The following is a 16,537-nucleotide window of genomic DNA, read 5'->3' as shown; positions in this document are numbered from 1 at the left end:
TTAATATCAGATGAAGTAGACTTCAGAACAAGGAAGAGTTCCAGGAATAAAGGGGGACATTTTATGAGAGTAATAGGGTCAGTTCACCAAGAAGATGTAACAGTCTTAGAATTGTATATATTTAGGAATATTTGTCTTCTACCATATGTATACTCCTAACAACAGAGGAGCATGAAGCTGAACTAATAGAACTGAGAGACAAAGAGGACAAATTGATAGTTATAGTTGGAATCTTCAATACCCCCTTCTCAGTAATTGAGGAAATAATTAGGTGGAAAGTCAGTGTGGATATAAAAGAATGGTAGAACATTATCAACCGACTTGACCTGATTGATATTTATGGGAAATTTACCTAATAACATCAGAATACATGTTCTTTTTAAGTGCACCTGGAACATTTTACAAAGAGAACATATTTAGGACCATAAAATAAACTTTAACAAATTTAAAGCAATTGAAATCTTACAAAGTATCTTTTTTGACTCTAATAGCATTCAGTTAGAAATTAATAATAGATATCTGGAAAATCCCCAAATATTTGGATATTAAACAACACATTGTTACCCATTGTCAAAGAGAAAATCTCAAGGAAATTAGAACATATTTTGAATTAAATGAAAGTGAAGACACATCATTATCAAAATTTGTGGGATCCACCTAAAGCAGTGCTTAGTGGAAAATTTATAGCATTGAATGCTTATGTTAGGAAACGAAGTAAGTCTAAAACCAGTAATCTAAACTTCTACCTTAAGAAACTAGACATATAAGAACAAATTCAACTGAAAGCAAGTAGAAGGAAGAACTAATAAAAAGAGTAGAAATCAATAAAATTGAAACAGTGCAAAACAAAAATAGGGAAAATCCATGAAACTAATTATACACTATTATAAATTTTGTTTATTTCTGAAACAAGTTTTATAGGATATTTTGGCAGTATTCAATTGCCACTCCCCATGTTTAATATAAAGTATCTAATAGAGGGATTTTTTTGGTTGTTGTTTTTTAAACCAAGAATTGAATAGCAAATTCATTCAGCAAATATTGTTTGTTCCCCGACTGTGAAAAGCACAGTTTAGTTCTGACAGTGCAGTGGTAAATCAGTCAGGCTGTCCCTGGCACTGCTTGTGTAGTATACATAGAGATAGACATTTAGAAAATGAATTGCAGTTAATTATCTAGAGTTGTGATAAATGCTACAAGAGAGAAGAATACAGGGTTCCATGAAATGTGTGGGTTCTTGAAAGAGACATATAATTATCAACTCTTGAACTTACTTAATGTATAATTAAATGGATTGTGTAGACAATCCATTTTCCAATTTGTGGAGTTTTTCACTTACTAATACAACAAACCTCTCCAAATGGAAATATTTGCTTTTCACTATATCACTCAAAAATCCTTCAAACATTGAATATGAGAATTTGTTTTTTTGTTTTACTCAAGACCATAAGCAAAAAAGATTACTAAGGGCTTTCTGATTTATCTTTACCTTTATATCATTTGCAACACCAGAAAAGCACATGGGATTGAAAAGCAGAGACTCCATTGACTAAAAAAATTCCTGTCAGTTTCATTGGAATGTGATTGCTGGTATCACAGACGCATTAAGAGATTCATTGAAAAAAGTGCATCTGATGTAAGTGTGAGGAAGCCATTCATTATTTGTAGACTTTTAAATGCCCCTTGTTGATTTGTCAATCATCATAATTGTGGCAGTTATCATTTGGTAAACAGTATATATGAAAACAATGTGTTAAGTTCTTAAAAATATTATTTCAACCCTTAGATGACTTAAAGATTAAGGACATGAGCTTTGTAGTTCATACTCCTAATTAACAGAACTGCCAACTGCTATTTGACTTTGCTGAGTCTTTTTAGTTTCTTTATTAGTGAAGTAGAAGTTGTAGTGAAGGTTAAGTGAGAATACAAAGTACTTAGCACGTGCCTGGCACGGAATAAGCTCTCAGTGGATGTTAGCTGCTATCATCATCACTATTGTTATCATCGTAAACTTTAAAACCTGTTTTATCAATAACACCTTTTTTCTCCCTGAGGAAAATTTTTAAAAAACAGAAACTGCTAGTTTACAGTCCACAGCAGCATCTTTTGATGTTGCCACTTTGATGCCAATTCTGCCACTAACTGGTTGTGTGTCCTTGGACAAGTTACTTAACTTCTCTGTGCTATAGTTTGTCCTGTATATAATAGAGGGTTGTTGAGACTTAAGTGGTTTGGTACTCGAGAATAATGCCTGGCACATAGTGAGTGCTCAAATGGTAGCTATTATTAGGATTAATATTAACGTTATTCTGTTGTTATGATTCTACTGGCTTGCTCAGCCAATGGCGTAGACTGCTAGTAATAAAAACGAAAACTCACAAAGAGCTCAAACAGACGTGGTAAAATTTTCAATAGACTAGACATTGACAGAAGTATCAATTTCCTGACTAAATTTGAACAGGGAAAATTGAAAATGTTAGAAATAATGACCAAAAAAGAGCATTCTATTGCAGAAGCTCTAATGGGTCAACTTTGAAATGGACCAAAAAAGAAACAACAACAAAACCTCTAATCAATAAATTTAACCTTACTTGTAAAATTTACCCTGTGTTAGTCAGGGTTCTCCAGAGAAACAGAACCAATGGGATACACACACACACTCACACACACACATAAAAGGAGATTTATTGTGAGGAACTGGCTCATGACATGAAGGCTGAGAAGTTCACAGTCTACCATCTGCAAGCTGGAGTCCTCAGAAAGCCAGTGGTGTAGTTCCAGTCTGAGTCCAGAGGCCTGAGAACCAGGGAAGCTGATGCTGTAAATCCCAGCCAAGGGTGGGAAAAGACCCATGTCTCAGCTCAATCAGCCAAGCAGGAAGGGAGTGAATCCTCCCTGCCTCCACTTTTTCTTCTCTTCAGTTCCTCAACATGTTGGATGATACCCACTCACAGTGAGGAGGGCAATCTGCTGAGTCACCTGGAAACACCCTCACACACACACCCAGAAGTAACGTTTAATCTGGGCACCCCATACCTACCTAGTCAAATTGAGACATAAAATTAACCATCACAAGTTCAGTCCTTATCAGCTTACCACCTATGTACATCTTCTTAAACCATACTTAGCCTCCACATAAAGGTCTTAATTCTGCCTAACATGATACAGTTATCTTGTGCGCAACCAAAAATGCACTAACACCTTCCCCAGAAAAGGTAAAGTCCTTGAGTGATGCTTTCTCTTATTGATACCCTATAACTTAAATACCACGATGTAAAATTAGCAGTGTTTAAATGCAGTGGTATAAAGTTAATACTTCTAATGATAAGGGAATAAGAGAGAAAGAAAACAGATACACAAATATATTCATAGGAAAATTAGGAAATACTCATGAGAATTGCAGTCCTTGTTTGTCTAAGAGATAGGCTGCTTATAGTTGGTATTAATAACTACCTTCTTCCATTACCCACTCTGTATTCTCTTTGTCTTTAATAAGCACCTTAGCTGGTCGTAGTTCTTTACCTGGTGAGGTGACCCCCACCTTCATTCCTGATGATCTGCGTCATTAGTAATCCCTCCTGGACTGGGTTGTTGTAATTTTTCATTGACCTTCATTACAGGTCATGATAATATTAAGAGACAATTTAAAGGATTGCCTTTATTCCAGACATATTCTTCCTAATCTCCATTGTGGAGTAGTAGTCCAGTTTCCCCTTGGTAGTCAGGATCAGTCACCCCAGCCAGCACCATAACTCCCTTCTTTGCCTATTGTTCAGAGGCATGAGGATCCCATAGTGGCCAGGTGAGTCTTCCAGTTTAGTGGAATTATTGTTGTGTCTCCCAGTAGGAGCATTCCTCCCTCTGGAGCTAAGACGTCTACACCAGCAGAGCATGAAGTTGCAAAGCAAACATTTTGTTGGTAAGTCACTAGGGATAATAGTGGTGTCACTCCCATTTCCACCCCTGGATTCCTGGATCTGTGAATCCTTATTAATGAGAGAAACAGCACCATATGTTAGACACTGATTCAGAACATATTTATCCTTCTGGAGAACCTGGCCCCAGCCCTGCAAGATATTGCCATGTAGCTGGCACTGTAACTGAGTCTTCAAAAGGCCATTCCACTATTCCATCAAGCCAGCTGCTTCAGGATGTTAGGGAACATTGTAAGACTAGTGAATTCCATAAGCACGGGCCCATTGTTGCACTTCTTTTGCTGGGGTAAATTCCCTGATCAGAAACGATGTTGTGTGGAACACCATGACAGTGGATAAAGCATTCTACAGGTCCATGGATGGAAGTTCTGACAGAAGCATTGTGGGCAGGGAGGGCAAATTTATATCCAGAGAAAGTGGGTATTCCAGTAAGAACAAAATACTGCCCCTTTCATGGTGGAAGTGGTCCAGTGTAGTCAACCTGCCACAAAGTAGCTGGCTGATCACCCCAAGGAATGGAGTTGTATCAGGGGCTTGGTATCTATGTATCTGTTGCTGTCAGTGTCGATAGCCTTGGTGAATGGAAGTCCTTGTTGCTGAGCCCAGTGCATAACCTCCATCCCTGCCACCATGGCCACTTTGTTCATAAGCTTTGTTGGGCAATGGTGGATGTCTGGGGAAAGAGGTTGACTAGTATCCACAGCCTGGGTCATCCACTTGATTTGTAAAATCCTCTGAGGTCACTCTTTGATGAACATTCACGTGGGACTCAAATGTCTTCACGCTTTTAGCCCATTCAGAGAGGCCTATCTACATACATCTTCCCCAAATCACCACTTTTCCCTTCTTCTACATTAAACCACGGCATGTCCAGCATTTCCAATTCACTCACTATAGGGCCACCTTTTGGTCCATGTTTCAACCAACCAAACAAATGCTAGAGCCTTTTCTAACTCCCTGAGCTGCAACATTAAATGTAGAATCTCTGTTTACTGAGCCCATATCAATATTAAGAATAGATCCCAATGAAAATACTTTGCCCAATAAAATTGCATATGAATATAATTGGACAGGGCTAATTGCTGTATAGACAACTTGATAATGGGATGAAATTGGCTTAGTAGAGTGAGATTCATTCTGAATACTTTACTGAAGTGTATCAATGCTTGTATGATTTTCATTAATATGTTTGTATTAATAAACATGGAATCAAAATTTCCTCAGACTGAAAACAGTAGGGTCAAAACACACCTGCCTGGTCTAGATGGCGGAACTGTGGAAATGCCTTCTATTTATTACAACCTAGTATGAGAGGTGACGTAAAATATTAAATAATACCCACTGTAAGTGCTACAGCAGTTAGGAGGGGATATATGTAAGACTATTGCAGTAGTCCAGAGAAAGATGAAGGCATGAATAAAAACAATTGTAATGAAAATGCAGAGGAGCAGACAAATTTAAGAGATATCTGGAAGAAAAATTACTAAGATTTTGTGGTTGAATGATATGGGTTGAATAGAAGAGGGGAAGTTTTGACTTGGTTAGTTGTTAGGTGATAGAATCCTTGGCAGAGTAGTAAATACTTTAAGAGGAAAAGATAAGGAGTTCAGTTTTGACATGTTGAATGTGAGGTGAATGTATGGCTAACCAGATGGAGAAGACCAGTAGGAAGTTGTGAATGTGGTTCTGCAGCTTAATAGAACGATCTGGGCTGGAAATAGGGAGCTTAGAGTCACTACTCTCTGTCCATGTTTGTTTCTATCTGTCATCCCTAGAGTTCTGTCATTGTATGTTCTCTCTCCCTCCTTCTTTCTGTCCCTCTTCTCTCTACCTTCCCCTTTTTACTATTTTATAGATTCTTCCTTGGTGGTTTCATCCACTATATAGACTGTATAGAGACAATATCTGCTACAAATGGACAGTATCTGATACTGCCTATATATGCAGACTCTATAGACAAGGGATGAAATCACATAGGATGAATCTACAAAATAAGAAAATTAATGAAAAGATTGAGAGAAAACACACAATACTGAAACCCTGGGAACTATGATTGATACACACACACACAGATATAGATACCTATTTGAAGTAGTAGAATTGGCAGAGGAGATAGGTAGGAGAACCATGACAGAGTAACACCTCAAAATCTAAGGGAGGAGAAAGTTTTAAGAGTGGTTGGTCGTGTTAAATTCTGTAGACTGTCTAGTGAAGGTAAGAGCTGAATAAAAGGGCTTTCCATGGAGTTTTTATACTGTTATTGGGTATTGATATTGTTAGTGAGCAGAGCAATTTAATCAAGGGTTGAGGACTAGAGCTAGTTTGCAGTGGCTTGAGGAACAAATGGGAAGTATGTTAGGAGAAATAATATATGTAAACTATGGAATTTAGAATTTGTCCCTTGAACAATAGAGGGAAATTAGAAGTTTCACAAATTTTCTTGATGAAAATTTGTTCCCAATATTACTACAGTTTTTTGCACTTAGTTGGATTATTTGGTTTATACTGGATCAATGATTCCATTCTCATATGGGCCATTTGGGTTTGATGTATTCCTGGGGATCTCCTAATATAAAGTCTTAGCAAACAAACCTGAACTGCAGTTGTCAGGGCTTTAGATTAAGGGCAAAAAATTCTAGTATTACTCATAAAATAACTATGATCTCATTAAACAAAAATTATGGCACCTGCAGTGTGGATGTGGTCATTCCAAAAGAGTGCCTTTTCTCTATTTGGTAAGGTAAGTATTTGCTAAGGTGATATACCTGTTACAGATGTACTTCTTGTATTGAAATGTTGTTTTAAGAGTATCAGAAAATTATTAGGAGAAATAATGTGTAATACATTGAATTAAGAAATCCTCATTTGCTTAACAGTGAACTGTTCATTTTTAAAAATGACATCTTTTTGGGTAACTGGGGCAAGGGAGTACCATATGTTTTAATTAAGCACTGAATAATTCTTTCATAGAGTTTTCATTTGACCTCATTTTGTCCCTAATGTATTGAAGAGTTAAAGGAACCACTCTTTACTCATGCTGTTTCAGCAGGAAGTTGTTCTCTATGACTCTATTTTGAAATTTTGTGTTGTCACTTTTTCTTTACTACATAAATTAAGTGTGAAGTGATGGTTTATTTTAGGAAGTCTTTTATAATGGTGAATTAGATATCTTTTTGCTTTTTTAGAGCACCTTTGTATAGAAACTGGTTTAAAAAGAGATTTCTTAGATAGTGCATTGGTATTTACATTATAGAGTAGAAAAGGAAATGGAAAGGGTTCGTGCTTCCATGGTTAATTTCTTCACGCAGCATCTGCTTTTTCTCTGCTTCCAGTAGTCATTTTCATGCATATCTTTGAAAAGATCCTCATTTCTAAGACCAAATACATTTTACTGTTGGAATTTGGAATGGTTCACGTTATTGTGCATGCCTTATTTTATTCCCATTAGATTAAAGTAGAATTTTCAATAAATGTGTACTTGACTTCTGTAGCCTGTAATAGTGCTGTCCAATAGCAGTATAATGTGACCCACATATACATTTTAAAATGCCCTATTGAAGGGAGTAATTAATAATTACAGATGAAATTAGTGATATTTTTGCTTAACTCAGTGTATTCAAAATATTATTTCAACATATTATCAATGTAAAAATTATTAATGAGATATTTTGCCTCTTTATTTCATATTAAGTCTTCAAAATCCAGTTTGTATTTTATACCTACAACCTCTCTCAATTCGGACTAGCCGCATTTCAAATGCTCAGTAACCACATGTGGCTAATGGCTACACTGTTGTACAGTACAGGTCTATAGAGCTAAAACAAATTCTTAATATCTGGGTAGATGGACAGATAAATGGAGATATTCATCTCCTATGAATTAAATTTGACTAGTGTAACTGCTAGTTACCAGCACCCAATAATGTGATCATCTTAATAGATATCAAACCTGAGCTTTTTAATTCATTGGAAGGTTAATTGGAGGAGATATACTGGAAATATTGGGTAAGGGGAACTTTTACTACTTGGTAGTAACTGTAGTAACAGTAACTGTATTGTCTAATTGCATTTATTTTTATTGTATGTACATGTTCATACTTCTGTGAAATTTCAGTATGTGTCTATAACTTGTAGCATAAATGCAGTTCCAACTACAATGAAGATTTTGTGCTACAGCTAGAGAAGGAATTGGTCCAAGCTCGTCTGAGTGAAGCTGAGTCTCAATGTGCACTGAAAGAGATGCAGGATAAGGTCCTGGACATAGAGAAGGTGAGAACAACACAAATGCTGTCACTCCCAGATTAGAGGAGACACATAATAGATATTTGTTAAGTACTTTTTGAGCAGTTAAATTGTTCTTAGTGTTTTTACGTATTAGAAACCTTAGAGGGGCCAGCCCGGTGGTGTAGTGGTTAAGTGTGCACACTCTGCTTTGGCAGCCTGGGGTTCGCAGGTTCAGATCCCAGGTGCAGAACTGTACACCAGTCATCAAGCCACGCTGTGGCGGTGTCCCACATACAAAGTAGAGGAAGCTTGGCACAGTTGTTAGCTCAGTGACAATCTTCCTCAAGCAAAAAGAGGAAGTATAGCAATGGATGTTAGCTCAGGGCCAATCTTCCTCACCAAAAAGAAAAGAAAAATCATAACAAGAAAAGGAAACTTACATATTAGTTACTGAGAGAGGAAAGGAAAAAAAATTTGTAAGATTCCCAATTATTCTTTGTTGTTGCCATACTACTCAAAGCCCCATATTTAAGGGTAAAAATGGAGATTAGTGCCCATTTAGAGGAAAACAACCAGGATAATTTTGATATAAATTTGGAGGAGAGAAACTGAGGGGACAGAAATTAACTGTTGTCTTCAAATATTGTAATATCTTCCTCTGCAAGAGGTAGGATGTGATTAATGCGTAAACATTTCAGGGAAAATTTTATGTGATTGTAACTGTCAGAACTTTCTAAGGTACTGCACGCCACCTCAGGATACACAGGATGACCTTAGCCTGAGGTGTACTTATGGAAGCTCATTTAACTTACCCCTTTTCCAAGTTACTAAAGAACTTGAGGATTAGATAAGCAGTGGAAATAGAAATGCTTTTAGATTTCTTACAACCCTCAGACTTGAGAGTCTGTGTTCTAAATCACAAACTCTGAATCTCTGTTTTCTCATGTATAAAATGGTGGATGTCTTGGGGTCTATGATTCACTCATAGGTAGAATCTAGCTATTGAGTCAAAGGCTCATAAATAATGGACATGACAGATAGCCTCAAGTTGTTCTTTACTATTTCTTAATGAAATGGAGCAGGGTGTAACTACACTCAGTAGTAGAATAATTTTGCTAGAAATCTGCTTGCTATTTTTCTGTTATTTTTGGAAAATTTATTCCCCTGTTTGTTGAGGAAAAAGCCAGCAAGAATGCCGTAGAAAATGCCTAAAAGAATATTTGATCTCTAACTTAGGAGTATTCTGGGCTCCATGACTTAGGTAAGAATCTGGATCTTTCAGTTTTGAATATTTGATAGAAAGAAACGTCCTTGGTTCCAATGTAAAAGATGGATTTCTTAAGTAGGTTTGTTGGTATTCATATTATAGAGTAGAAAGGAAATTGAAAGGTTTCATGCTTTCTATGGGTAATTTCTTCATTCAGGAGTCTCTTTTTTCTTTTTAATGCATATGCAGTAAATTTCTGGTTTTCAATTGAGAAAATATTTACAGTCTACCATGAAAATGTGTAGTTGGCAAGAATAACTTTATTCCATCATCTCTGTGGGCTAAAATCTTAATGTCCATCATGAAATATTTTAGAGATAGAATATTTCATAGATTCAGAGCTTGAAATCTCAATAGTACCTCAGTTTACCTAAGGAACTTTTACTAAGGTCTAATTTAGGATCTTCTGGTCACTCCAAGAGCAGTTTGATTTGGGGCTACCCTGTATCCTAAGGTGAGTCTTTGATTGGTAGGAGATTAATCTACGTCTTGTGCCCTTGAAGGAAATATTAGGTCACCTTGGTATTAATTTATTGACTATTGATATAGTGACTAATGTACAGAGATTTTGCATTCCTTCCAAAGTGGCATGCTAAGAAAATACAACAAAGCAGATTTTGGACTATTCTTTTCCGTAAATATGTAAAATATAAATGATGTTCATGCTTTGTTTGGAGTTCTGATCAGAGGTTAGTAAGTTTATTGCCATGCTGAAAAACACTTTTAATCTTGTTGTTCTGTAACTCTGGTTAAAATTTTATTAAACAAAGCAGAATTAGACTTCTGCGTCCTCAAAATTAAGTACGATTTCCCTCATATGTTTCTGGTGGGAGTGTACAACAGTATAGCTGCTTTGGAAAAGTTTCTTAAAAGTTAAGTGTGGAATTACCATCTGATCCATCAGTTTTGCTCCTTGGTATGTCACTCAAAAGAATTAAAAACATACATCCACACAAAAACTTTTACGCAAATGTTCATAGCAGCATTATTCATAATAGCCAAAAAGAGGAAACAACCCAAATTTTCACTAACTGGTGGGATAAATAAAATGCGGTATATCCATACAATGGAATATTATTTAGCAATACAAAGGGATGAACCTTGAAAATATTATGCTGAGTGAAAGAAGCTAGTCATAAAAGGCCACATATTATATTTATGTATGATTCCATTTATATGAAATGCCGAGAGTAGGCAACTCCATAGAGACAAAGGTAGATTAGTTGCCTGGGGCTGGAGGGAGGGGAAATATGGAGTGACTGCTAATGGATATAGGATTTCTTTTGGGAGTGATTAAAATGTTATGAAATTAGATTGTGATGGTGGTTGGACAACCCTGTGAGTACTCTTAAAAACCGCTGACCAGTGTACGTTAAAAGAATAAATTTTGTGGTTTGTGAATTATGTTTCAATCAAACTCTGTAAAATTAGGTATGATTACATATGGGGCAAAATAGCTCTTATTATGCTATATTTTATTTTATTCTTTAAACTAAAAAAATACCAAGTTAAATTATTCTTGCTTTAGAGAAACAACTCCTTTCCTGATGAGAATAACCTTGCAAGGCTTCAGGAAGAACTCATTGCTGTGAAACTGAGAGAAGCAGAAGCTATTATGGGTTTGAAAGAACTTAGACAACAAGTCAAGGATTTGGAGGAACACTGGCAGGTATATCAATGTATTTTGTGTGCTCTTTAAAAAGAGGGTTAAAACTGAATATCCAGTTTGTACGAGTTTGAAGAAGCTGATGATCAACTGTAGGATTTGAGTTTAACATGAGAAAGACCTTGTTTAATGTACAAAACTGAGAGCATTTATAAATTGAAAAAACTTTTTAGCTATTTCTCCCTTTTTAATTCTTACAATTAAATAGAAGATAAAATAGAGATCAAGTCGTATTTTTGTTGTTATACGATTGTGATTTATGTATCTTCCTAAAGAACTGTAAGAAAATATTCCTTTATCTAGTACGTACTTCTTCTGTTAAATCCATTGGTCAGTGTGAAACATCAGAAGGGCGACACCAAAATAAATTTGTCTGTAAATTCATAACTTCTTTTGGAAATTGGTTATCTCACCAAATAAATCAGACGTTTAACTAGTTATATGCCCACAGATTTATTCACAGTTGAGGGAAACTGTTGAAAAAGATCTACAACAACAACAAAACAATCTATAAAATAGAAGGGAGAGAGGGAAGGAAAAGAAAACTAGACATAGTTTCAGAGTAATGATCTTGGTTTGAATTTGGGATGAGAGGATGCGCTTAGCAAAGACTGAAGTTAGTCCTTGATATTACCATGGATTTTTTTTTTTAATGTATTTTGGGAAGTATCAGCAGGAATAAACTGAAAATTAAAAACAAAACAAAACTGGTCCTTCACCATGGATATTTTGAGAACACTGCTCCTAACTTGTAATATTGCTTCCTTAATTCGTGAATGGCCCCATTTTTTCCCCTTTTCTTGGGAGTTCATTAAAAATAATGTGAAAAATCTCCCTTGGTAAAAAAAAAAAAAAAAATTACGGTGAAAATTGCATTCTTTACAGTAATTAATCCACAGTATAAAAAAAATTTTGAACTATATCTGAGTATATATCCCAGACCTGCCATTTACTGGCTGTGTGACCTTTCTGAAGTTAATCACAATTTCCATTTTCTTACCTGTATAATAAAGATAATAGTGCCTGACTTTTAAGTCAGGGGATTAAATAAAATAATGCTATAAAGTTCTTAATATAGTACTGGACCTAAAATAAGTGCTCAGTAAAGTTAGTTCTTATTTTGATACTGGGGATATTTGTCGCGATATCATTTTTGTGTTTTAGCGCCACTTAGCTCGTACTACTGGGAGATGGAAAGACCCACCTAAGAAAAATGCTATGAATGAGTTACAAGATGAACTGATGACCATTCGACTTAGAGAAGCTGAAACACAGGCAGAAATAAGAGAAATAAAACAAAGGATGATGGAAATGGAAACACAGGTATGATCGGAAAGCCCAGTAGCTTTCAAAAATATTGTTAGCGGATCAAAAGTGTATGCACGGATTCTGTCATCCATAGAATAGAGTTAAAAGGTGGACATATGACTGCAATTTTCTAGCCCAAATGAAAAGGGCTAAAAACTGTATTCTTTTATGTCAGAGATTTAATGTCTTCTTTGATCCATTCGACAAAGTTTAAGCAAGTCATAAAACTCTATTTGACTCTGTTGCCTTATTGCACAACTTGAGAGGGAATATTCGCATGGAGCAAAAATTTGTCAATCTTGATACTATTAACATTTTGGTCCAAATAATTCTTTATTGTGGGGACTGGCCTGTGCCTTGTAGGATGTGTAGCAGCATCCCTGGCCTCTGCCCATTAGATGCCAGTAGCACTGTGCCCACCACCCCACCCCCTGCCCAGGTGTTAGGACAAAAATTCTCCTGGGCAGCAAAATTGCCTCTGGTTGACAACCACTCTGTAGAATATAATGTGAATGATGCTTCCTAAAGTTGTGTGAAGTGGTGATTCTGAGCAGTCAATTTCAAAATTATACTTCTTTCTTCTCAAGTTCCCGCTTTCTCTAATAAATCCTATCTTAAATGTACTTGACTTAAGATCTGCAAAGTCTTTCTTATGAAACCCATTTGCATTATAAAAGTACATTTGTTTTTTATGTGTTACGTTTGTGTGGGCTGTATTCTGTATTCTCTGTGACGTTATTTGGCTTTCAAATATTTATTCAGTCAGTAGGGGGCATAGTTAACACATGTATCATTCTGTATACCTGTGTGCAAAATGGTCATCCCAACTGGAACATAACCTGAACATGTCAATCTTTTAGAAGAAGTGTATCTTGTTTTACATTGTTCAAAGTTATTATCTTATATTTTTCGTTGTAATTAAAAATAGCAGTAAGATTATGAAAAGTAGAAATCTAGCTTGCATAACGGGATGTTTTATTTCTATAATCAAATTCTATTTCTGTAGATATTAAAGATGCAAACACAACTTTTAAGCCAGTGTTTAGAATTTATTTCACAGTGGATGTAGGTGAATGAATCAAATTCAACAAAAATGGTTTTGAGAATTTGTGAGTACAAAGCACTGTCTAGGCATCAAAGAACCTACACTTGAGAAATCGGGCGCTCACAAACTATATTTAATTTAATTCATTATGTGAAATGATGGATGTTAACAAAATTTATTGTAGTAATCATCTCACAATATATGTAAGTTATTATGCTATACACCTTAAACTTACACAGTGCCGTATGTAATTATATCTCAGTAAAACTGGTAAAAGTATGTAATTCGGAAATCTAGTAATGAGAAAGTTAAATAGAAATGGCTGTAGAGAATAGGAGGGGAAAATTAATTCCATTGGGATGATTTGGAGAAAGGCTTCCTAAGGAATTTGTATTTTAAGCTGGGCCTGACTATAATGAGTCTGATTTGGGGTGGATTTTGCTGGAAGAGAAGTGGTGTAAGGCACTGGTTCCTACACGCCAGTGCTTAAACTGGTGAGGATCCATGAAGTTTTCTCATTGCAAAATGAAAAAAATAATTAAAAACAGTGTGGTGTAATGGTAACGCTATATTAGTCATTTAGAGGGTGTTATATCAAGCACCCATGTATCCAGCATCCAGATTAAGAGGTTTGTCCTTGTTGATACATGTAGCTCCAGTTCCTTAATTTTAATGACTTTCAGGAAACTCCACCTAGTTAGTGTTCCTTAGTTCATTGAGCCACTCTCCTCTTTATGTCTCCTGATTTTTGCTATTACAAACAGTGCTGCTCTAAACAGTGTTGCACATGTTTCCTTGTGTATATCTCTAAGAGTTTCTTCAGTACAGGGGTTCTTAGCATTTTTGTGTGTGCCATCAACCCCTTTGGCAGTCTGAAGCCTATGGACCCCTTCTCAAAATAATATTTTTTAATGCATAAAGTAAAATACATAGGATTAGAAAGTAAACCGGTTGTATTAAGGTACAGTTATCAAAATACTAAAAACCAAACAAGTTTGTGATACAGAGCAGATACACAGAGACGTATACAACCCGTTCCCACTGCTGGATTCAAGTTTTCAGTGTTTTAGATTTTTGGTGCTTAACTTAGATTGTACTATAATTTTCCTTTTGGGGGAGACTCTTATCTGGTTTTGCTACCAAGGTTAGAGTAAACTTGGTGAATGGGTTGGATTGGATTGGATTTTATTCTGTTCTCAGAAATTTTATGTAAGATTGGAATTACCCATTACTTGAATATTTGCTGGAATGTGTTCCTTTAAATAGTCTTGTCTTTTCGTTTTGTGGAAATGATACCTATTCATCCTACTTGTTGAAGGTTTATAGATCTTTTCAGATTTTCTGTTTCTTTTTGAGTCTGGTTTGGTGAAATCTATTTCCCTAGGAGACTGTCCATTTCATCTAAATTTTTAAATTTATCACTTAAAGTTGTTTAAATTATCTTTTTAAAAAAGTATTTTCACTGAATCTATATTTATGTCCCTCTTTTCATTCCTAACAGTGTTTATTTGTGCCTTCATTATTTTCTTGAAAAGCCTTGGAGAAGTTTGCCCTTTTTATTAATCTTTTTAAAGATTGGATTTTAAAATTTTTGTTGATCCTCCATGTTGTACCATTGTTTTCTAGATAGTTCAGTTCTATTCTTTATTATACCCTTTCATTATATGTTGCTTGGGTTTCATTTTTTCCCCCTTTCCTTGTACTCCTAGATATTATGTGTCTTCTTTACTAGTACATTTTTTATTCTTCAGTTCCATACTTTTTTACTTTCCTTAAAATTGCTTCTTTGACTCAAAAGTTGTTTACCAGCATCTTTTATGTTTCTGAATGTATAGGTTTCTGGTTCACTTCGTTAGTAGTTCATGTCGTTATTTTAACTTAATTGCATTGTGGTCAGAGAATATGGTCTTTTGAGTCTTACCTTACATTTGATCCAACTTTTTAACTGTATTGTTTGTATCTTCTATATCTTTTCTAGTGTTTTTGTGTTGCCTGATCTTTCAAATACTAATTTATATTGATATCTTCTATTGTGATTGTGGATCTTTCATTTCTCTTTGGAATTGTGATGATTTGGGGGGGGGGGATTAAAATATTCTGAGCCCCTTTTAGAGGAACATACAAACTTTTAATTGTTATATTTTTGTGGCAAAATGAATCTTATCATTATGTATTGACTGTCTTTATCCTTAAGGATGCTTTTTTATTTAATCTATTTGTTTTCATATAATTATCCAGGCTGTTTATTATTTAGTATTTGCTTTATATATCTTTTTCCATCCTTTTAATTTCAACCTGTTTATGTCTCTGATAAACAGCATATAGATGGATATTTGTTAAAATCCAATCTAGTAAATGGTTATACAACTGTGTGAATATACTAAAAGCCACTGAACTCTATGTATGTACACTTTAGGTGAATTTATGGTGTGTGAATATGTCTCAATAAAGCTATAAAAAAATGTGATCTCACAGTCTGTTTTAGCTGTCATGTTTGGTTCATGTTTTGTGATTCTATTTGGATTAATATTTATCACCTTGCTAGCTATTTTCTGTTTACTCCATTTGTTCTTTATTTCTTTTTTCTTCTTTTTGTTGGGTTTATTGGGCATTTATTATGGTTCCATTTTATCTCCACAAGTGACTTATTTATTTATATTCCTTTAAAAAACATTTTAGTAGTTGCTCTAGGTTGTACAATATAAATCTTTAATCAGAGCTTACGTTCAAATAGTATTTTACCCTTCACATGTAGTGTAAGGTCCTTACAATGATATATTCCCAATTCTTTCTCCTATCCTTTGTGCTATTGTTGTTATATATTTTGCTTTTACAGATAGTACCAGCATCATATGTGCTACTAATTTTGCATTAATCAGTGAATCTTTCAAAGAAATTTTAAAAATTTTTAATGAAATTAATTTTCCCTTCAGTTATTCCTTTTTAGCCCTCTTTATTTCTTTGTATAAATCCATGTATCTGTCTGGGGTCATATTCCTTCTACTTGAAGAGAACTTCCTTTAACATTTCTCGTACTGCTGGTCTACTGGCAGTGGATTCTCTTAGTTCTCATTTGTTTGAGAAAGTATTTAT

General features: G+C 35.1%; 1 protein-coding gene across 11 annotated transcripts in view; it reads left to right on the top strand.

The window, feature by feature from the left end:
* EVI5 (ecotropic viral integration site 5) overlaps nt 1–16,537 on the top strand; it is a 217,276-nt gene that overhangs the window by 112,342 nt on the left and 88,397 nt on the right. For all 11 annotated transcript variants that reach the window (XM_070486836.1, XM_070486834.1, XM_044748907.2 and 8 more), the window contains 3 exons: nt 8,069–8,203; nt 10,954–11,094; nt 12,256–12,414. In XM_070486836.1, the coding sequence (XP_070342937.1) occupies nt 8,069–8,203; nt 10,954–11,094; nt 12,256–12,414 (435 nt within the window). The remainder of the gene's footprint in view (nt 1–8,068; nt 8,204–10,953; nt 11,095–12,255; nt 12,415–16,537) is intronic.

The sequence above is a fragment of the Equus asinus genome, chromosome 16 (assembly GCF_041296235.1).
Source record: "Equus asinus isolate D_3611 breed Donkey chromosome 16, EquAss-T2T_v2, whole genome shotgun sequence".
In the NCBI taxonomy this organism is placed as follows: Eukaryota; Metazoa; Chordata; class Mammalia; order Perissodactyla; family Equidae; genus Equus; species Equus asinus.
Note: the sequence above shows the minus strand (reverse complement) of the source record. Positions and strands in the feature narration are given on the sequence as shown.